This window comes from Manis pentadactyla, chromosome 12, assembly GCF_030020395.1.
Source record: "Manis pentadactyla isolate mManPen7 chromosome 12, mManPen7.hap1, whole genome shotgun sequence".
Classification (NCBI taxonomy): domain Eukaryota; kingdom Metazoa; phylum Chordata; class Mammalia; order Pholidota; family Manidae; genus Manis; species Manis pentadactyla.
Window position 1 is genome coordinate 70,718,040 of NC_080030.1, and position 24,632 is coordinate 70,742,671.

Here is a 24,632-nt window from a genome sequence, read left to right on the forward strand (position 1 = left end):
ATAGCATCTGATTCTCAGGGCCTGCCTGAGTGGTGTGAAATAGGGTAATAAGCATATGTTATGAAGCCATTTAAAATACATAGAACCAAACAGACTTTTTCTTTCTTGTGATCAGAAAGATTAAATGAGAACAAACTGTAGTCATCTCCTGTGTCACCAGTGCTTCACACCTAATTCTTTGGGAAGTGCTACTTGCTTAGAGAGGTGCCAGAGGCAACTGAAGGAGAAATGTTAGCTAATATCGGCTTGAAATGAAGCAGAATAGTACCAAGTGTTCCTTCTATTAGAATTTGGGAAGACTAGTAACTCTGGAAATCATTTGCAAGTTAAATCTATATCACTTGTTCTCTCCTTTAATGTTTTCTCATATGTGTTTATATGCTTTATGTTTCTTCAATTTAATCAATTATTTTTTCCCTTTAATGTCCAGGTATCTTTTAAACATTTTTTGGTGATGAAAAAATATTTTGAGGAAAGGATTAACTAATAATTTTGTAGGTAAAGAATGTTTAAACTAAATGAAAACACAGTAGAACTTAGGTTCAGAGAAGACCTTTATTATGCAAAAAAGGTGGTTCAGGGATTGTGATTTTTTTAGACTCACTTTACCTTAAACTTCTCATTGTACTAGAAGAAAAAGATAGACATAAAAGCTTAAAGTAAGGCTTTTAAAATGAGTGTTTTAGTGACTATTTACTGCCAAATATTGTTAACTAGAGGAAGCAGTTCAAAAATCTTGTATCTTGTTTTTAATGATAAGGTACTACAGTGACATCTTGTGGCTACTCAGATAGTAAACCCAAATGCCTTTTTTCCTTGACTAGGCCACTGTTTTTCAAGCTTCTTAAAACTTTTTCCCATTAAATATATAAACTTTTGCCTATAAAATGGCATATTGTGATAAATGCAAGGTCACTCTGTGTAAGCTCTGTGGATCACATTTTCACTCAGTCCGCATTGTCACAAAAAGACAAAACATGGTGAAACCAGCCTTAGGCTGAACTGACAAAGTCCCAACTGATCTGGATCCTGTCACTCCATAATCGCCCACATAACTCCCTACCCTCCAGATTAGAACTTTAGCAGTGGGGATGGGTACGGAGCCCCAAGTTATCTTGAAGTCTTAAATTTGGACTGAGTTAATGCAGGAGTTTACTGAAATTACTAAAACAGATATTCTAGTACCCCTCTGGAATTGGGGGACAGGAGTGGGACAGTATTTGTTGAGTGAATAATTTCTGTGAATCTTCATTAACCATCATTTTATTGACCTTAAGTTCTGTCCTTTACATTTTGAAAATAATAAGTTTTTTAATTCTGTTTAAATTTTCTAAGATTGTAAGTTTTTTTTAAGGAGTTTCCATTTGCATCCTCTTCATTCTGCCCTGTTGTTTATGCTAGAGTCTTCAGTGGTGTTAACCTTCTAATCTCATTCAGGGCAGGATAGGCCTAGAGGGAAATATAAATCTCTCATTTCATGAACTTTTTTTATAGTTTATATGTGTTAGCTGATGATACAGAATTTTTAAACTGTATTTCCCATTAACCAGGAAGGAATGTATCGTGTATGTGTGTCATTTGTTCTGCTTTCCTCTGTATCTTGTCCCTTTCATGTTACCAAGCTTTATGTCATCACATAATGTGTATTTGTGGTAAGTTTTCCTAACAGTAAGCCTACATTTCCAGCATCTTAATAGTAAGCCCACATTTCCAGCATCAACCCTGTATTTGTTAGATTAGTATCATTCCATATATCATTTCTTCTACAGAGCTTATATCACCTCATCCCCATACACTCTTGAATAACTTAAATGAGTGAATTCTTCCAAAAGTAACCTGCAAAGCCCTTAATAACATCCTGTTTCTGGAGAGGATTTAATAACACTATAGTTATTGAGGCAGTCATATGATTATGCTTAAAAAAGGAAAAAAGTCTGGTTTTAAATGTGTGTATTCAACTAGGCTCATTTGAAAAATGTAGGTATTACAAAAGAATGTTTCTGTATCATATCAATGAACTAAAGGTCTTTTGTTTTTAGACTAGAAGACATGGAAGAAAAATATCTAATGAGAGAATCAAAACCAGAAGATATACAGATGATTATGGATTTAAAAGCCATGCTTACAGAAAGGGACCAGGTCATAAAGAAACTAATTGTAAGATTCTTTTTTTGGTGTAACCATGTTAGTAATCAAAAGACTATGGACTGGGAAAATATTTTTAAGTAATGCTAAAGAACAAAACTGAAAGTACAAAATATGTGCACTGTGATTAAAAATTTATTAAAATGTTCATCAATGAGGATAAAAAATGCAGTAATTTTAAAATTTAAATTTTGTATCAAAGGAGATAATACCTCTTTTTTCAGTATTTTTTAATACATCCTGGATTTTTAATCATATATCATTGCCAGTGTACAGTTAATATACTATTGAAGTGTGTGTGTGTATTGCACATGTAGAACCACAATTGGATAGGAAAGAGCTGTCAATACATGCATGCATTAGCCTTCATTGTACATTTCCAATTAGTCATGTTAATTTCCTAAATGTGTTCCATTAAACCCTGATCCAAAGAGGTACTTCCATGGAAAAAGGGTCCATTTTCTTAAGATTCTAGGCTAAGAAAAGCTACAGGGTTTCTCTGGAGAGTCTCAGTCCAAACTGAGGTATTCGAATCTCTAAGAAATCCATCACGGGAGAAAATACAGATTTAACAATAAATACATTGTCTGTATTAAAGACATTATTCCTCAACAATAAAAAATAACCAGTATAACATTGTAAACCAACTATACTTCAATAAAAAAATACAAATGTTTTAAAATTCATAAAACATTTCAGAGTCTTTTAAAATGTTATGTCCTGATCAATAATTAAAATATGCTTTTTTACTGCCTGTAACAAATGAAAATCAGAAACACTAGAAATAGAATACTAATCATTCTATTTGCTAATTGTTCTCTTCAGCTGAAAACTTCGGACATTAGTATGGAAAGAGAGCCTGAGAGATTTATTTCTGAAGTCCTTTTTCCTTAAATATATCTCTTTTAGCATTTAGGAAAGCTATCCTGTTGTCTGGGATTGGAACCTCCTGCCAAAGGAACAGGTGGTAGGTAGCTTGAGTTCCTAGATGGAACCCAGGAGCAGGCATTGGAAAGACAGAGCATGCTACTGCATCCCACTAACAACCAGATTTTCCAAGCATTGTGAACACAAGCATAGGCCTCATAGATTGCTCTGTCTGATAGCAGTACACTCATGACAGATTACCTTATAGTCCACAAATGAAGTTAACAAACATATTGTGTAGTTTATCTGTGGTGAAAATACCTATTGATCTTCCAGTACTTACAGAGCAGGTGTTATAGATATAATTGTATTTTATCCTTACAACAGGAAAGGTATTAGAAGAGTAAAGTAACTTTCCAAAGCAGCACAGCTAGTCATGAGGGTCCAGGAAGCTAGCCTAGCATTCTTCTATACTTTTTCTACTACACCCCCATTCTGTGGACTGTAAAGTACATGGGCAATGATAGTGGTAACTAAGGAGATGAATCTAGTTCTGTTGCTGGGCAGCTACATCTGGGAGCTCTCTCCCTACGCACCAGGTGAAAAACCTCAACCTGGACAAGGAAGGGTTCTTAACTCTGAACGAGAAAGAATTCTCAAGCAGGTTGGAAGAGTATAGGTAAAGAAGGAATTTATTAAAGCGAAAGTAGTAATGAATGGCAGTAGCATTGCAGGCAGCTGAGGGCAGGGAAGTGCAGAGGGAGGGAGCAGGAGCTTGCTGAACTTCTCAGCTTAGGGAATTCTCCCTCGCCAGCTCCTGAAGCCATGGTCACCTGGCATTTGGTGTCCACTTGGATCTGCACAGCACAGGGACCAGCCCCTACCTCTCCAGGATTTGGGGAAGCCGCAAAGCATGGGATGGAGTGAGATTGTGTTCTGAGAACCTCCCAAAGCAGGGAGATTTTCAGGCAGGCTCCTGCAGCTGCAGTTCCCCTGGTCACTCAGGAGGGGGTGGGGGGGAGGACTTGCAGACCCAAGTCTGAGCTCTCAGCAGCCTCTCCCTCCTTAACAGAAGTAAAGCAGACTATATGTGAAGAGTTGGAAATAAAATGAAATAGCAAAGAAACAAAGACGCTTACCAGTGGAAAAGTGCAGAGACAAAACACAACTAAGTTGAGCAGTGAAAAAGCTTTATTTAAGCTATGCACTTGAGAGATAAAGTGCAGGCATCCTCAGAGAGAAGGAAGCACTGAAAGGTTGGGGGCTCCCTCTTTTAAGAATTTTTTCAGGCATGTGACAAAGGGCCAGCGGTGTAGTTGTCAGGTGGTCTCAAGATGCTTATCTCCGGTGAGAGACACTATATGGCTCCTGTCCTCTATTATCAGTCCTCTAGCTAATCCTGCAAAATAAACTTAACACAAGAATTTTATTGATCTGGTTCCTCCTCAGGATAGTGACTTCCCTCTGGGAACATATCAATCAAGACTGCCTGCCCTACCCCCAAGGTGGGCTGAGTTATTGTCTGTTTGCTAAAGAATATGTTAGTAATCTTACTTCCTAACTTCCTGGCTTTTAAAATGGAATCTTACCTTAAGATGGAATCCCTCCTGACATACTGTTTATATCTCAGCTTGTTTGGAAAATTAATCATGCTGCTTGTCTCAGGCCCTGCCCTTTATCACTACTAGAGCACAATCCTTCATTTGACATACACTGTTCCATTTATTTATGTGCTTACTTCCTATGAACTAGTTGTTCAGTTAGCACATTTTGTTGGTGAGGCCAAAAGTAAAGCTTTATCTATATGTGAACCGTTCACTTTTTCTCTATTATGTGGTTGCCATTGCTGTGATACACTGATGTCTCAGAGAGGACATTAGGCCAGATCAAATATATTTCTACTACTCAAAAATAATGGTACATGTCATCTTCATATATGGAAGCAACTCAATCATGCACAAAACTCCATGAATAAAAGTTAAGCCTGCTCAAGCTTCACAGCCAGCCCTCTGAAATAGAGATGGGACCAAATAAAACATTTAGATCTAGTCTTGAAGGAAAAAGATTAAAGGATAGAGAAGAGTCCTGGAGCATAGAGTTTGAAAAGTATTGAAAACTTATACCCACCAGTAGTCTTTAAGACACTGGCAATCAGGTCTAAAAATCTTTGAACAAGGTATATAAGTCTTCATTTAGGTTTTATATTAAATTTTGAATGAAGTGGCATTTATACAATTAAGTTTTTAAATAATAGAAAATACTTAAGAGATGTCTGTAATTCTTTTACATAGGAGGATAATAAATTTTATCAGCTGGAATTAGTCAATCGAGAAACTAACTTCAACAAAGTGTTTAAATCAAGTCCTACTGTTGGTGTTATTAATCCATTGACTAAGGTATGTGCTATAAAGACTGTAAAATAGGGATGTAGTTTAAAGTTTATTAAACTATTTAGAGCATCATAGGATAAAGCTTCCAAATGTTTTCTTAAATTTAATAATCTAGGACTAAAAATCTATGAATTTCAGAATGAGACTCTAATAATAGCCATTTATTTGCAAGAATTCATACTCCTTAAAACATTATTTTATTAATACTATAAAACTTTGGTTCTACTATTGTGTTTCTCATATTTCTAAAGAAAACACTTCTAGATAATATCCTCAAGGTAATTTCTTGTCATTCCCTTAGTGTTCAGTGTCTTCCATGGGGTCCTGAAAGGTACTGCAGCCCATGTACCCTGCAGCATTCCCTAACTGAAGGCCTACCATTGTAATGCACTTTGGGTTGGACATGTATTTTGTTGCCTACCAATCTTCTAAGAAAGGCTTTACTTCTCTCATTCTTATGACAATTAAAATTGAACATGACCTATTCTGTCTCTGTGTTACTCTCTCAGGACAGAAAGAAGACCACTTAAACAAAAGAAATAGACAAAGTCTTGTACAACTTTGTTCTGCAGCTTCCTGTGGCCCCCATCAGAGGCTTTGGGTATAGTGGGTATTCAATCAGTAATTTGTTTCAAAATTTTATCAAATTTTCTATAAGCTACCATAAATTACTCTAATGAATAAAGCAACTAATGAGTACACAATTACGTATATTGGCTTAATAGAGATTACATATCTTTTGGCAGAAATCTGTTGTAGAAATAAAAGTTCTGTTGCTAAAGAGTTTTTTCAAAATACAGATTTAATTAATTTGCATATCTTGCCTATTTTCTAATAGGCCCTAAGCCAGAGAGTTTTTATTTCAAAGCTCATAAAACTTCTCTGTTAAAGAACATGGAATCTATCCTTCCTTTCCAAGTTAAAGTGCTCCAAACTTTAAATGTTTCATAAAATATAATGACTAAAGTAGAGAGAGCTATAGCTGTATCTCCAGAGCTTGAAATGCTGCATGGCATGTAGAAGGTTCTCAATAAATAATTGGTGAATGAATACATATAGTTCAGTTTTTAAACTCATAATTTAGGTGAAATAAACTTTTTTATTATAAAGCAATATGAGACTTGTAGAAATAAGATATATTAGAAATATTTTCATTTTATTTTTTATTTTATTGAAATTACATTTTTAGCTATAAAACTATTACTGTAGAACTTTTATTTCTTAATCTAGAAACGTTAAGTAAGTTTATTTATGCCCTCTCATGACTAGAACAAAAAAATGCAAAAAAAATACATCTTGGTAACTTTTGCCTCCTTAGAGTGACTTCAATTTTTACAAATAGTAATGAAAAAGATACTATTCTTCCTTTCTTTTTTCAGTTATGCTAACAGAACCTCCTTTTCAGACACTTCGTGATTCACACAGTAGGACAGAGGGTCAAGCGCCATCTTTGTCTTTAGTTTTTTTTTTTCCAAATGCTGGAATCATTTTGCAAAATATTATTTCATAAACTTAATTAGCAGTATTTAACTAGTAAAAGATGAGAATATTCAAAATCTATGTTCATCGATTCTAGAGGTGTGAATAAAGTTAGTGACTTGTAAGTTGATAAATTTTGATAATCTACAATTGTATTTCTCTTTTTGTCTTAATTTTAAAGAAATTTTTTTTTAATTGATCACTTTTGTTTTATAACCTTTAAATTTTTTTGAAAGGTTGTGAGCTAGTTAATGATAGTACCAGTTAATTGGGAAACGAGACTTAATTGTGCAGATTTAATTTTCTCTCTTCAGAAGGATGGTGTAGTGAATTTAAAACTGACTTATTTCTTTTCTTTAAGTTAGCTCTAGGTTTTAAGTAGAAATGTGAGATTTGTTCCACACTACTTTGCCAAGCATTTTCTCATTCCTTTTTTTTTTCCAGGCAAGGACTGCCTCACTTTGACAGATGGCTAAAGTTCATGGACCTCTCTTAAAATTATTTAACTTTACACCTCCTGCTAATTTTAGTCTAAATCCATTTAACCTGTGGTATCCACAAGACCTACTCTTTCCACCCGTCTTCCCTTTCTCCTCCCAGTATTCTCCACCTCTCAGCCTTCTCTCCACCTCCTCCCCTCCCCACCAACCGTTCCTCAGCGTTTCTTCCTCATTCTTTCTGCCCTAGCATGTCTGTCTGTGAGGATTCCATGTAGACAAACACCTCCAAGGATCCCCAGACCACGATTTGGGTAACACTGGTTCATTATGACATCCTAATTTAACATAAAACTTCCAAAATATTCCCTTGCCAAATTTCTATCTTCTACTATTCCTATTTTTCATTTGTACTTACACAGGGACTATCCTCACATGTATTATTTTTAATGCAGCAAAAGAAGAAGAATGATAAGTCATCATCAAACAGGTTTGTGAGTGTTCCCAATCTGAGTGCTCTGGAATCTGGTGGAGTGGGCAATGGACATCCTAACCGCCTGGACCCCATTCCTAATTCTCCAGTCCACGATACTGAGTTCAACAGCAGCAAACCACTGCCACAGCCAGGGCCACCCAAAGAGCCCAAGACATTTTTGAGGTGAGCCCCGTCTCACCAGTCATTTTCACTTTATTTTTTAACTTGAGAAATTTACCTTCTTACACTGTAGAAATCTACTATTTTAGGAACAGCCTGGGAAAAGAAATGTAACTGAAATATTTTCAAAATATATTTATCACCTCTCTAGAGTACTTCTTTTTGACTCTGTTAAAAGATTTTTCTAATTTCTTATCAATTTTCTAAATGTTTAAAATGGTGCTAGTGTAATTCAAAGGCACAGAATTTTAATATTTATGGATAGTTGCTTCATTTTTAGTATTGTCACCAACTTTTCATTACCAATCCATCCTTATTACAGAACTTTAAAATATTTTTAATTTCTTAAGTGGCTTTTATTTGCTTCTGTTTCTTAAAATGTCTATTTTTTCCCCTTTCTCAAGTTTTCCAGGCTTATTTATAAACATACAGCTTATTACCCAAATGAAAACTATGTAAGGTCTGGAAACTTGATCATATATATAGAAACAAAAAATAAATATAAAAAATAATTTTTATTATTGACATTCCAATTTTAAGTTAACTTCAGGGTTTATTAAATCAATATGTAAATTTGAATAAAATCCAATTGTTTAAATAGTTAAAGTACTGTCACTTTGTGCTTTCATTACTATTACTGATTTTGTGGGTTTTTTTTTTTTTTTTACTTATTCTTACTAAATCTGAGCAGTGTTACTAGTAAGTCTTACAAGTAGACTATCATTTTCTAGGCTAAGTGATTAATGATAAAATGACTTTTTTAAATAGAAAAATATAGCAAGAATGAAAAATAGTCAAATATACCTTTGAACATGTCTCCTGCTAAATATTTTGTGTTGCTTGTTTTCCCTCGTGCATGGGTATGTTCAGGTATCAGTAAGGTGCATGTGCATGAGCTCAAGGGACGTGGCTCCTGGAGTTTCCGTTATCCATTGTCGCGTGTCTTGTAATTCCCCCAAAGACGGTAGGGATTCTTTTACTTTCTTAACTAGCCCAAAGAATCTTTAGTTAGAATTAAGATAAGTATATTACCTAACTTTGAAGATGGGGGGAAATTGGCTTCCTAATACACTCCTTTTCCCCTAGAGTATTTGCTTATGGACTTATGAAAGTTTAAAATAGATATGCATGTAGTAAAAATGCTATACCATGATTTAGTTACTTAATTTAGTTATATTTAAGGACATGTCTGTATGAATCAAATGCTTGTGTCAGAGTCTGAAATTTTAATTAAAGGAAAAGGTTCTGAAAGAAAAGAATGTTATCTTGTGCTCTCATTTCCCACAATTCCTTCTGAATTTTCTTATCCAAAGAAGGTGATGTCATTTTTTTCTCAACTGTTTGGTTTTTAATTTTTTGTAATTATTGTGATGTGGCTCCTCCCTAGCTGACTTCACCTGGGCTGCTGATGCGCTCTCGTGGAGTGGAGAACCAAACCTAGAGCAGAAGCAGCAACAAATCTTTAAAATACATCTTCTAACATAGGGAACCAGTTGTGGTCACCTACATTGATGTTTCTGTGTTTTTCCCTTCATTTTGCAAAGCAGCTTAATGCTGGGTTATATGTCTCTCTTTTTCATGAATTCAGTCCTCCTGAGAGTGAAGCCTCCCCAGTGGCCTGTCCAGATCCCCAGCGCCAGGAGTGGTTTGCCCGGTACTTCACATTCTGAAAGAATTGTGTTGGCACAGCTCTATGTGGACTGTTACTAAGAGCATGACCTTATACAAATCACTATGTGAACAGGCTTTCCTATGTCAAACACTGTGAATGAGAAAGTATTTGTCTCTCCAATTTGAAAATGCACTGTATTTCCTGTGGTATTTATTGGAATCAAGTATAAGGTACTATATTATGTGTGTAACCATAAGTTATTTTTATTTGAGATGGAAGAGTCTTTAACCTTTGTAATTACTACATAATAAATTTTGTTAGAACAAACAAAAATGCTTTTCATTTTTTTCTAGTAAGTTTTAATTTTTAAATACTTATTAATTACAGGTAAGACTTAAGAGTTTTACTGAATAATCAAAAATATCAATTCAGTTTATTTAATAAAAAAATTAGGATACGGAAATATATTATCATCTAATAAGTTGTTCTTTTACCATGTATAACTATAACTAAACTGTGTTCTCTTAATCTACAAGGCTAAAGTGAAAACACTTGTGAAAACTGTGGACTTTCAAGTATATGAAGTACTGTTAACTTATTTATAGAGTTTTTATTCTGATAGTTGAGGATCTAGAACTACTACAGTACAGTCAGTATGTATGGTTAATATTATGCTTTATGGCCGAAACTTACCAGATAAAGAAATATAAATTCTATCTTTTCTTCAAAGCCAGTTTGTTGGTTTTCTAAGTATTGATACAATAACATGGACTCAACTACTATCACATGTTAATGAGACCTATGAGTCCATCTTGGCTGTGTACTATATTGTATTCTGTGGCCTTGAAAGAGTATCCACTTCTAAGAGTGCCAAACTTAGTTGATTTAGTAATACAGATTTTAGAACAGTCTAGGTGAGTAAGATATACACAAATATCTGTTCTGTGAATGATTATAATATTAAAGACCAACTTGTTAAATGGTTATCTATCAGTCACTATGTAAGGGGACAATAGAAAGATTATCTCATTTAATCCCCACAAAGTCTTCAAGGAATAACCATTGCATAAGAGTATGCACAATTGGTGGCATGTTCTTTACCTGAAAAAAAAAGTCTCTACAATATTTGAGTTTTCTTTAAAAAATGGTTAATGCTTATTTCAGAAAATAAATCTAGTTATAAGCACATATTCTTGCCCCTAGTTTATACATACCTTATAATAGTACCTTTATTTACCAAGGATTTGATGATCAGTACTCATGCAGATGTCTGTGCAAGATACAGGAATGCAAAGATGAACACCTATCTTCAAAGAGCTAACAGTATACTTACTGAAATAGTCCATAATCAATTTTTTTAAGCAGTTATCAGGAGGAGCACTTAAAGATTTATAGAATGTACAATGGGAGCAGAAAGGAAGAAGAGATTAATTCTACCTAAGTGGTGGCAGGGAAAGCTTGACTTGGAAATGGTACCTAAGTATAATATTAAAAGATGAGTTGTAATTAACCAGACAGACCAGGGATGGGCTACTGTAGGCACAAGCTCAAACAGGAGTCGAGAAAAAGGAGGTCAGCTGCACCTAAAGAATCATGTGCAATCCTGTAGAACCAATGTGTAGGGCTAGAGAAGATGGCATAATAAGAGAGCAGCCATTTCTTGAGCTCCTACCTTGTATTAGACACTATGGATTTAACACTTTTAACCCTTCAAAAATAACTCAGATGAAGAACCTGAAAACACAATCACACAACTAGTAAGGATTGAAATCTGTGATCTGCCCATTATGCTACAAAGGGCCTGTAATGCTTAGTATGAAATTCAACTTGATCCTCTAGAATTTGGGGCAGGTAATAAATAGCATGATTAGACTTTTTTTTATAGTTAGAGCAACATATTGGTTGCAATTTGTTCAGAAGAGATGGGGACCTGACTAACAGCGAGACCAGTTCAAGACTTATTGAATTGGTTCAAATGAGGACTGAACCAAAACAGTGCTAATGGGAATGCAGATGAGAGACTAGAGTGAAAACAGAATTGGTGGGAATTGGTGAGAAATATGTGGAACATGAAAGAAAATGAAGCATTGGCAAAAGATAAAGTGTGATTTCAGATATGTTGAAATTAAAGTTTGTCTGGAATAATTAACAGGCAGTTAAGGATATGGAAGCAAACAACAAGCAATGGGATTGTTTATAGAACTTTGGAGGACAGGACACCAACATTTAAGGGGCAGGCAGGGCTTATATGAGAAACAGAGTTACAGATCTAAAGAAGCATGATATTATGGAAGAATTTCATAGAACAGCCAAGCAACCATGTCAGGTGCTGTAGAGATCAGGAAGGGGAAATAATGTTAAGTGTCCATTGTCTTTGATAACTCGAAAATGATCTTAGCAAAAACAGGTTCAGGGTAATAGTGGCAGCAAAAGCATATAAATGGTTAACATTGTGATTGAAGAAAAAAGTTTTAGCAAAACATTTATTTTTATAGAAAAGCAGCATCAAATCCTAGAATCTTAGGATTAAAAAAGACCTTAAAATCCACCTCATCTAATCTCCCACAGGTGCTTGAATCTCCTGTGTAACATTCCTGACTGTTTAATACTTCAGTGATAGGAAGCTTGCTTACTCTGAGGCTCCCTAGTACTGGTTTTATCACCAAAAAGTATCTTAACCTCAGTGACTCCATCTCCAGGGCTATGTAATAAAACATTCTACCCTACTTTCCTGTAAAGATAATATGCAATCGTTTGTGAAAGGTATAAATTATTTAGGATGATATAAATTATAGTGAGTAAATAGTTATCTTGAAAGGTAAAAAGCAAATTTGTAAAGAATTGTAAAAGGATTGTCAGCCAAGGACTGAGGTCAGAGTCTATATATTTTACTGAAACCCATCAGCATGACTGTACCTATTGGCCATCTTCAGCTGCTTGGATACAGATTTATAAAAATGGATAGCTTTACATAACCAGGATTAGGATTTTGTTAGGTAAGTACAAAAGGAGGAGAACAGAGGATCAAAAGTGTAGAGAAATGGTAATGATAGAAATGCTATTTTTAAACACCCCTTTTTTTAAAAAAAAAAAGCTAGGATTTTAGAAACAAAACCATAGTGGACAAATACTATCAACTGCCTTACTAAAGAGTCTGATCACCAATTTCTAAAGTGCATCGGGTGGTAGAAGGAAGGGGTCCCCACACATCTAAGTGACTCCAGCAATTCAACTCAATGTTGACTCTATCTTCTGGGAGGGAGCGTCAGATCCCACAAGTTAAGGGCTCAGTGCTACAAGACTGCCTTCCACTTCAGATGCCTATTATAAGCCCACTTTGTTACTTACGCTTCTGCCCCACTAGCTGTAAATCAGAGGTTCCCATGACCCCCTCCTTGGGCTTGATTTATTTCCTAGAGCAGCTAACAGAACTCAGGAAACCCAATAATTCACTAGATAATCAGTTTATAACTGTGATTCCCACTCATCTGACCCCAAATGCAAGATGTATTTGATCCCTACATATATGTATAACAATAACAATATCATACCCAGCAGTAATATTAGTATAACTTCATTCGGGTTCCCGGACTAGATTCCAATGTGTATGAATATGCAGAAGGGGATCTTCTCACACATACTTAAACCAAGCAATTCTTGAACACCGGGAGGGTGTTGGGGAACTCGATTCTGATGCTATCTGCCTGGAGACAGCATCAGGTTCCCAGGTTAAGGACTGCATCCTACAAGCCTGCCCTCCACCCCCAACTCCAGACTCCAGTCACAAGCCCCAGGCAGTTTACCTGTGCTTCTGACCTACTAGCCGGCTACAGATTGAAGGTTCCCACAACCAACCTCTTAGGTTCGATTAATTTGCTAGAGCAGCTCACAGAACTCAGGAAACAGATTTACCAGTTTAGTAAAGGATACCCTAAAGGATACAAGTTAACAGCCAGATGAAGAGAGACACCGGGCAAGGTCCCGAATAAAGGAGCTTCTAGCCTTGTGGAGCTTGGGACCTAGCTCAGTGGCACATGGAAGCATTCTGGTTCCCCAAGCATAGAAGCTCTCTCCAACAAAGAAGCAGGATCCAAATGAGCAGAGCAGAGAGAGCAAAAAGCTCATCTCATGGGATTTTGTGAGGGCTTCATTGCATAGCCCTAATTGACTAAATTATTGGCCATTGTGTGATTGGCCTCCAGCCCTGCCCTTGGGTGGGGATCCAAAAGTCTCTCATTGATATAATAAAACACCTGTTCCACCTTTAAGACTGCAGTGTTTTCAGGAACTCTGGATGAAGACCAAATAAACCTGGGATATATGTATTTGGTCATTGATATGACCAAAGACATATTGCTTATGACTCATTTTATCATGATTACAAAGGATATCAAAGTATACAAATCAATAGCCAGATGAGAAGATTCATGGGTGAGGTACCAAACAAAGGAGCCTTGCAGCTCAGAGTTTGGGACCTGGAATGGTGGACAGAAAGGTGTTCTGGTTCCCCAACCCAGAGGTTCTCTGAATCCAACCGTTTTAGGTTTTTATGCAGACCTCATTACATGGAACTGATTCATTAAATTCATTGGCCATTCGTGACTGAAAATCTCCTGCCCATCTCCCTTCCCTGGAGGTCTAGGCAATCCAACATTCTAATCACAGGGTGGAGCTCTTTGGCAACCAGCCCCCATCCTTAGGTGGGGTTCAAAAATCACCTCATTAACATAACAAAACCATATTTTCCCCTCTCATCACTTAGGGAATCCCAATAGTTTTAGGAGCTCTGTGCCAGAAATGGAGGATAAAGATCAAATACATATTTATTATAAATCATAATATCACTCTTACCTTAGAAGATGTAAAACTGATTTTTACATAGAGGTAAAGATGCTTAGTTATTTCTTTCTGTTACCACCTTCATAACCAATGATAGGTAGTTGACTAAAACTCTCGTTTTTGTTCTTAACACTGTATCTTAAAATATTTACTTAAGGCTTTTCATCATTATTAAACAGTGTTTCCAAACTTGTAGCTTTTCACCACTTTGATTTTAAATCTGCAGTGAAGAGATAAATCCTAAAGGGAGAATCATAAGGAATATTTTCTTTGCTATATGACACTCTGTACTAGAACTAGAGTAGAAAAAAGTGCTTCTTGAACAGCTGAACCATGATTGGTGTGTTTGCTGTGTCATCATGTAGAGTATTAATGTGGCTTAGGGGGTAGAGAAGGAAACATACATAACATGGTTGGAAATGCTTCATTCGTGCCTATAAAAACCATATATGCAAAAGTTTGTCAAAAAGCAATACTAATTAGAGGACTCTGGTAAGATAGCAGAATAGGAAGTCACTGTATTAACTTCTTCCCATGTTCACACTGAGGCAGCAACTACATATAACAACTAATTCTAAAATGACCTGAGGACCAGCAGAACACACCTACATCTAACAAAAAAACTGGAGGCCAAATTGAGAAGATTAAAAAAGCAGAGCCACAATTGATGGGGATCCAAGCCCTTCTCCACCCAAGCAGTAAGCAGGACGGAGTGAGGAAGAAACAAGGGGGAAAAGAAACACCTTTGGAACCCAGCAAACCTGGCCCTGAGGATCTTCTCTGGGAAGATGAGTCCTCATAGTGTTGGTCTTTGAAAATCAATAGGGCTAAGTGCCAGGGACAGACAGAAGGTTGTGGGAGATCGAGTCACTGCTCATGGAGGAGTGACGTGCTGTGTCTATTGGTCTTAGACCCAATACAGAAGCAGCAGTTTGAAAGGAGGTGTGCCAAGTGGAGGGGCCTGAGGGAGCTCTGTCCAGGCTGGAAAGGGCTGGCAGACATCACTTTTCTAGCCCTCCTTCAGCCTAGCTGATCAGATGCAGGACTCAGGGCTTAAACTATATATCCCACTTGCTCTGCCCCAGCATTCTCCTACAGACTTGCGCCACACAGCACATCCAGCCCAGTGGTGGTCTCCTAGGCCACTTATGACACCCAGGTTGAGTGCTGGCCATGTTGAGTGTGCCTGCCCATAGGGCATAGGCAGTGGAAAAGCCTGGTCTTTAAGCTGCATGGCATACCAGCAACACGATGGCCCAGGCTTTGAGTTTCACCACCCAGTCACACACAACAAAGCAGCAGTCACTGGCCATTGCTGACAGCCAGGCTGTGCTGACCCCACCCTACGGCACACCAGCAAAGGAGCTACATCATCTTTAAGCTGCTCCAGCCACTTGCACACTAAGGCCAAAGAGCCATTGCTAGCAGCCAGGCTGGGGGCTGGCCTAACCCACAGCCCACCCAGAGCACTTGTGGCTCAGCCCATACATGGAACACAGGAGCACTGCGCTCTGGTGAGCAGGGGCTTTATACTGCTGCCACCACAGGATACCTACTTCATAAAGCCACTGCACTCAAATCAGAGACATGGTAGATTTAGCTAATCACAGAAATAAACAGAACCAGAAAAAATGAGACAGAGGAATATATTCCAAATAGACAAAAAAAAGTGCTTAATGAAATGGAGATAAACAATCTATTCAATAAAGAATTCAAACTAATAGTCATGAAAATGCTCACTGGGCTTGAAAGAAAAGAAAAACTCAGGGAGGACTTCAACAAAGAGGTAGAAATATTTTTTAAAAAGAATAACAGAGGGGGGCAGAGCCAAGATGGTGGTGTGAGTAGAGCAGCAGAAATCTCCCAAAACCATATATATTTTTGAGAATACAACAAATACGACTATCCCTAAAAGAGAGACCAGAAGATATAGGACAACAGCCAGGCTACATCTACATCTGCGAGAACCCAGCGCCTGGTGAAAGGGGTAAGATACAAGCCCCTGCCCAGCGGGACCCGAGCAACCCTCACCCCAACTGCCGGAGGGAGAAGAGGAGTTGGAGCGGGGAGGGAGAGGGAGCCCAGGACTGCTAAACACCCAGCCCCAGCCATCCGCACCAGAGCGCAGACACACAGTGCATGGGGTGCTGGATACTAGGGAAACAGGACAGTAAAACCTGCAAGTGGGTCCCCACAGCCGGCACCCCTGGGACAAAGAAAAGCAAGTGCTTTTTGAAAGACTTAAAAGGACAGGGACCCCACCACTGGATGGAAACATCCCGGGACACTTAGCCCAGCAGCTGGGAATCCCAGGGAACTCCGGGTGCCCTAACCCCCTGGGCTGCAGCGCAGCTCAGGGGCCCTTCGTGGAGATAAACAGCCTCCTGCTCGTTTCCCCTCTGATGCCACTCCACCATAGTGAAGCAGCAGCCTGAGGCCGGCCATGCCCACAGCAACCACGGAGCTTAACTCCACAGTGGCCAGGCAAGAATCAGAGAAACTGTCTGCGTGCAGCTGCCCAGCACAAGCCGCTAGGGGTCACCGTTGTCCCAGGAGAGGAAGGCCACAAACCAGCACGAAGGGACATTCTCCCAGGCAACACACGTGCCAGCTCCCCACAACTAACTTTATAACCATGAAAAGGCAGAAGAATTTGATACAGACCGGACTAACCCAGACATTCTCCCCTGAGAAGGAATCTGGGAAGATAGACCTAACCAATCTCCCTGAAAAAGAATTCAAAATAAAGGTCATAACCACACTGACGGAGCTGCAGAGAAATATGCAAGAGTTAAGGGATGAAGTCCAGAAGGAGATTACAGAAATGAAACAATCTCTGGAAGGATTTATAAGCAGAATGGATAAGATGCAAGAGGACATTGATGGAATAGAAACCAGAGAACAGGAATGCATAGAAGCTGACGCAGAGAGAGATAAAAGGATCTCCAGGAATGAAACAATATTAAGAGAACTGTGTGATCAATCCAAAAGGAACAATATCCGCATTATAGAGGTACCAGAAGAAGAGGAGAGAGAAAAAGGGATAGAAAGTGTCTTTGAAGAAATAATTGCTGAAAACTTCCCTAAACTGGAGGAGGAAATAATCGTTCAGACGACGGAAGTACACAGAACTCCCAACACATGGAACCCAAGGAGGACAACACCAAGACACATAATAATTAAAATTGCAAAGATCAAGGACAAGGACAGGGTTTTAAAGGCAGCTAGAGAGAGGAAAAAGGTCACCTACAAAGGAAAACCCATCAGGCTATCATCAGACTTCTCAACAGAAACCTTACAGGCCAGAAGAGAATGGCATGATATATTTAATGCAATGAAACAGAAGGGCCTTGAACCAAGAATACTATATCCAGCACAACTATTATTGAAATATGAAGGAAGGATTAAACAATTCCCAGACAAGCAAAAGTTGAGGGAATTTGCCTCCCACAAACCACCTCTACAGGGTATTTTAAAGGGACTGCTCTAGATGGAAGCACTCCTAAGGCTAAACAGATGTCACCAAAGAAAATAAAATCACAGCAAAGAAAGCAGACCAACCAAATACTAACTAAAGGCAAAAAATAAAATCAAGTACCCACAAAAGCAGTTAAAGGAAACACAAAAGAGCACAAGAATAGAACACCCAACATATAAAGAATGGAGGAGGAGTAATAAGAAGGGAGAGAAATAAAGAATCACCAGACAGTGTCCATAACAGCTCAATAAGTGAGTTAAGTTAGGCAGTAAGATACTAAAGAAGTTAACATTGAACCTTTGGTAACCACAAATCTAAAGCCTGCAAATTGCAGTAAGTACATATCTTTCAATAATCACCCCAAATGTAAATGGACTGAATGCACCAATCCGAAGACACAGAGTAATAGAATGCATAAAAAAGCAAGACCCATCTATATGCTGCTTACAAGAGACACACCTCAAACCCAAAGACATGCACAGACTAAAAGTCAAGGGATGGAAAAAGATATTCCATGCAAACAACAGGGAGAAAAAAGGAGGTGTTGCAGTACTAGTATCAGACAAAATAGACTTCAAAACAAAGAAAGTAACAAGAGATAAAGAAGGACATTACAAAATGATAAATGGCTCGGTCCAAAAAGAGGATATAACCATTATAAATATATATGCACCCAACACAGGAGTACCAGCATATGTGAAACAAATACTAACAGAACTAAAGAAGGAAATAGAAGGAAATGCATTCATTTTAGGAGACTTCAACACACCACTCACTCCAAAGGATAGATCCACCAGACAGAAAATAAGTAAGGACACAGAGGCACTGAACAACACACTAGAACAGATGGACCTAATAGACATCTATAGAACTCTACATCCAAAAGCAACAGGATACACATTCTTCTCAAGTGCACATGGAACATTCTCCAGAATAGACCACATACAAGGCCACAAAAAAAGCCTCAGTAAATTCAAAAAGATTGAAATTCTGCCAATCAACTTTTCAGACCACAAAGGAATAAATCTTGAACGGAATTGTACAGAGAAAGCAAAAAGGCCCACAAACACAAGGAGGCTATCAACATGCTCCTAAATAAACAATGGATCCATGACCAAATTAAAATAGAGATCAAGCAATATCTGGAAACAAATGATAACAACAACACAAAGCCCCAACTTCTGTGGGATGCAGCAAAAGCACTCTTAAGAGGAAAGTATATAGCAATCCAGGCATATTTAAAGAAGACAGAACAATCCCAAATGAATAGTCTAATGTCACAATTATCGAAATTGGAAAAAGAAGAACAAATGAGGCCTAAAGTCAGCAGAAGGAGGGACATAATAAAGATAAGAGAAGAAATAAATAAAATTGAGAAGAATAAAACAATAGAAAAAAACAATGAAACCAAGAGCTGGTTCTTTGAGAAAATAAAGAAAATAGATAAGCCCCTAGCCGGACTTATAAAATGAAAAAGAAAATCTACACACATCAACAGAATCAGAAACGAAAAAGGAAAAATCACGACAGACCCCATATGAATACAAAGAATTATTAGAGAATACTATGAAAACCTATATGCTAATAAGCTGGAAAACCTAGAAGAAATGGACAACTTCCTAGAAAAATACAACCTTCCAAGACTGACCAAGGAAGAAACACAAAATCTAAACAAACCAATTACCAACGAAGAAATTGATGTGGTAATCAAAAAACTACCCAGGAACAAAACCTCTGGGCCAGATGGATTTACCTCAGAATTTTATCAGACAAACAGAGAAGACATAATACCCATTCTCCTTAAAGTTTTCCAAAAAAATAGAAGAGGAGGGATTACTCCTAAACTCATTCTATGAAGCCAACATTTCCCTAATACCAAAATTTGGCAAAGACTCCACCAAAAAAGAAAATTACATACCAATATCCCTGATGACTGTAGATGCAAAAATACTCAACAAAATATTAGCAAACCGAATTTAAAATACATCAAAAGGATCATACACCATGACCAAGTGGGATTCATCCCAGGGATTCAAGGATGGCACAACATTCGAAAATCCATCAACATCATCTACCACATAAACAAAAAGAAAGACAAAAACCACATGATCGTCTCCATAGATGCTGAAAAAGCATTCGACAAAATTCAACATCCATTCATGATAAAAACTCTCAGCAAAATGGGTATACAGGGCAAGTACCTCAACATAATAAAGGCCATATATGATAAGCCCACAGCCAACATCATAGTGAACAGCGAGAAGCTGAAAGGTTTTCCTCTGAGATCGGGAGCAAGACAGGGATGCCCACTCTTGCCATTGCTTTTCAACATAATACTGGAGGTCCTAGCCACAGCATTTAGACAAAACAAAGAAATACAACCAATCCAAATTGGTAAAAAAAGAGGTCAAACTGTCACTATTTACAGATGACATGATATTGTACATAAAAAACCCTAAAGACTCCACTCCAAAACTACTAGAACTAATATCTGAATTCAGCAAAGTTATAGGATACAAAATTAACACACAGAAATTTGTGGCTTTCCTATACACTAACCATGAACTAGCAGAAAGAGAAATCAGGAAAACAATTCCATCAAAAAGAATAAAATACCCAGGAATAAACCTAACCAAGGAAGTGAAAGACCTATACCCTGAAAACTATAAGATACTCTTAAGAGAAATTAAAGAGGTCACTAACAAATGGAAATTCATCCCATGCTCTTGGGTAGGAAGAATTAATATCATCAAAATGGCCATCCTGCCCAAAGCAATATATACAGATTTGATACAATCCCTAACAAATTACCAACAACATTCTTCAATGAACTGGAACAAATAGTTCAAAAATTCATATGGAAACACCAAAGACCCCAAATAGCCAAAGCAATCCTGAGAAGAAAGAATAAAGTTGGGGGGGATCTCACTCCCCAACTTCAAGCTCTACTACAAAGCCACAGTAATCAAGACAATTTGGTACTGGCACAAGAACAGACCCACAGACCAGTGGAACATAATAGAGACTCCAGACATTAACCCAAACATATATGGTCAATTAATATACAATAAAGGAGCCATGGGCATACAATGGGGAAATGACAGTCTCTTCAACAGATGGTGCTGGCAAAACTGGGCAGCTACATGTAAGAAAATGAAACTGGATCACTGTCTAACCCCATACACAAAAGTAAATTTGAAATGGATCCAAGACCTGAATGTAAGTCATGAAACCATAAAACTCCTAGAAAAAAACATAGGCAAAAATCTCTTGGACATAAATATGAGAGACTTCTTCATGAACATATCTCCCCAGGCAAGGGAAACAAAAGCAAAAATGAACAAGTGGGGCTATATCAAGCTGAAAAGCTTCTGTACAGCAAAGGACACCATCAGTAGAACAAAAAGGTACCTTACAGTATGGAAGAATATATTCATAAATGAATTCATCTATGAAACTAGAAATTACAAGGAAAAAAATGGGCATAAACACAAAATGCGTGGAGGTAAAAATATCATACTAAATGACCATAGATCAATGAAAAGAACAAAGCAGAAATAAAAAATTACAAGGAGACAAATGAAAACAGAAACACAATGATTCAAAATCTTGGGATGCAGGAAAAGTGGTTCTAAGGGAGAAGTACAAAGTGACACATGCCCACCTCAAGAAAGAACAAAAACTCTATCCAACCTCACATTGAAAGGAATAGAAAAAGAAGAACAAAGCAAGCCCAAAGTTAGTAGTAGGGGCATGATAAAGATCAGAGCAGAAATAAGTGAAATAAAGACTAAGAAAATCTGATTAAAAAATAAATGAAATAGGACTTAAAAACAGGGGGAAAACTTAGTGAAACTAAGAACTGTTTCTTTGAAAAGATATAATTCTCAAACCTTTATCCATACTTACATGGAGAAAAAAGAGGACTCAAACAAAATGACAAATGCAAGAGAAGTTACAACTGACAGCAAAGAAATTCAAAGGATTATAAGACAATTCTATGGAAAAAATTATATGCCAATAAATTGGACAATCTAGAAGAAATAAATTCCTAGAAATATACAGTCTTCTAAGACAGATGCTGGGGAAAAAAAAAGAAAATCTGAACAAACTGATTACTAGTAACAAAATTGAAGTGGTAATCAAAAAACTTGCAACAAACAAAAGTCCAGTACCAAATGGCTCCATGGGTGTATTCTACCAAACATTTAAAAAAGAGTTAATACCCATCCTTAAAGTATTCCAAAAATACAAGAAGGAACACTTCCAAACTCATTCTTTCAAACAGCATTACCCTAATACAAAAGCCAAAGACACTACAAAAAAAAAGAACATTACAGACTAATATCCCTGATGAGCAAGATGCAAAATTCTAAACAAAATATTAGCAAGCCAAATTAAAAACTACATCAAAAGGATCATTCACCAAGACTAAATGGGATTTATTCCAGCGATGCAAGGATGGTTCAATACCCACAAATCAATCAATGGGATACAGATTAACACGAAGGAAAAAACATGATCCTCTCACTAGATGCAGAAAAAAGAATTTGACAAAATTCAATATCCATTCATGATATAAACTCTGAATAGAGTGGGTATAAAGGGAACATATCTCAACATAGTAAAGGTCATATGTGACAAACCCCAGCTAACATCATAATCAACGGTGAAAAGCTGAAAGCCTTTCCTCTAAGATCAGCAAAAAGGCAAAGATGCCCACAGTTAGTACTTTTATTCAACATAGTACTGAAGTCATAGCCATAGCGATCAGACAAAACAAAAAATGGCATCCATTTGGCAGGGAAGAAGTAAAACTCACTATTTCCAGATGACATGACACTATATGTAGAAAACCCTAAAGACTCCATGAAAAAAAAATCAGAAAAAAATAATTCAGTAAAGTCACAGGATACAAATCCAATATACAGAAGTCTGTTGCATTTCTATATACTATTAACCAAAGCAGGAAAAGAAATCAAGAAAATCCACTAAGATCAGGAACAGGGAAAGGCTGCCTCCTCCCATCACTACTTTTCAACATTATACTGGATGTCCTAGCGAATGCAGTAAGAAAGGGAAGTAAAAATCATGCAGTTTGGGAAGGGGAAAAAAACTGTCTTTACTCACAGATGACACAACCATCTATGTAGAAAATATGAGAGAATGTACAAAAAAACTTCTAGAACTAATAAGTGATGCAGAATACAAAGTTAATATATAAAGTCAAATTGCTTTCTTATATACCAGCAATGAACAAGTGGTATTGAAATTAAAAACACATTACCTTTTACATAGCACTCCACCCCAAAAGGAATAATCTAACAAAATATATACAAGACTCAAATGCAGAAAACTATAAAATACTGATAAAAAATATTAAAGAGATGGAGATATAGATATTGCATGTTCATTGACAGAATCAATATTGTCAAAATGTCAGTTCTTCCCAATTTGATCTACAGATTCATCCCATCCGAATCAAAATCCCAGTGAGCTATTTTGTGTATGTTGACAAAAGGATTGTAGAATTTATAAGGAGAAGCAAAAGACCCAGAATAGCCAACTCAATATTAAAGAGGAAGAACAAGGTTGGAGGAGTGACACTACCTGACTTCAAAACCCACTATAAAGCTACAGTAATCCAGACAGTGTGATATTTGTAAAATAACAGACAAATAGATCAACAGAACAAAATATAGAACCAGCAAATCAATCCACATAAATATAGTCAACTGATTTTTGACAAAGGAGCAGAGGCAATACAGATCTTTGATAAATTGAGCAAAGAGAGTCCTTTCAACAAACAGCACTGGAATAACTGGACATTCACATGCACACACACACACACAAAGCTAGACACAGATCTGACACCCTTCACAAAAGTTAATTCAAAGTGGATCACAGACCTAATGTAAAACACAAAACTGTAATAATCCTAAAACACAGAGAAAACTTAGATGAGCTTGGGTATGGTGGTGACTTTTAATTTCTCTCAAGAGTGTCTTGTAGTTTTCAGGGTATAGGTCTTTCACTTCCTTGGTTAGGTTTATTCCTAGGGATTTTATTCTTTTTGATGCACTTGTGAATGGAATTGTTTTCCTTATTTTCTGCTAGTTCATTATTAGTATATAGGAATGAAACAGATTTTTGTGTATTAATTTTGCATCCTATAACTTTGCTGAATTCAGATATTAGTTCTAGTAGTTTTGGAGTGGATTCTTTAGGGATTTTTAAGTATGATATATCATCTGCAAACAGTGACAGTTTAACTTCTTGCTTATCAATCTGGATGTCTTTTATTTTTTTGTGTTGTATGATTGCCATGGCTAGGACCTCCAGTACTATGTTGAATAAAAGTAGGGAAAGTGGGCATCCTTGTCTTGTTCCCAGTCTTAGAGGAAAAGCTTTCAGCTTCTCTCTATTAAGTATGATGTTGACTGTGGGTTTGTCGTATGATGTTGACTGTGGGTTTGTCATATATGGCTTTATTATGTTGAGGTACTTGCCCTCTATACCCATTTTTTTGAGAGTTTTTATCATGAATGGGTGTTGAATTTTGTCAAATGATTTTTTCAGCATCTATGGAGATGATCATGTGATTTTTGTCCTTTTTATTGATATAGTAGATGATGTTGATGGATTTTCAAATGTTGTACCATCCTTGCAGCCGTAGGATAAATCCCACTTGATTATGATGTATGATCATTTGATGTATTTTTGAATTCAG

At 37.0% G+C, this 24,632-nt stretch overlaps 1 protein-coding gene across 8 annotated transcripts in view; it reads left to right on the top strand.

Annotated features, from left to right (window-relative positions):
- FAM184A (family with sequence similarity 184 member A) overlaps window positions 1–9,918 on the top strand; it is a 123,316-nt gene extending 113,398 nt beyond the window's left edge. For 6 of the 8 annotated variants that reach the window (XM_036925061.2, XM_036925063.2, XM_036925058.2 and 3 more), the window contains 4 exons: window positions 2,040–2,157; window positions 5,304–5,408; window positions 7,774–7,976; window positions 9,562–9,918. In XM_036925061.2, coding sequence (XP_036780956.2) covers window positions 2,040–2,157; window positions 5,304–5,408; window positions 7,774–7,976; window positions 9,562–9,643 — 508 coding nt within the window. In that variant the 3' untranslated portion in view covers window positions 9,644–9,918. The remainder of the gene's footprint in view (window positions 1–2,039; window positions 2,158–5,303; window positions 5,409–7,773; window positions 7,977–9,561) is intronic. The other 2 variants (XM_036925060.2, XM_036925064.2) reach the window with 1 other exon arrangement.
- Window positions 9,919–24,632: the final 14,714 nt, after the last annotated feature.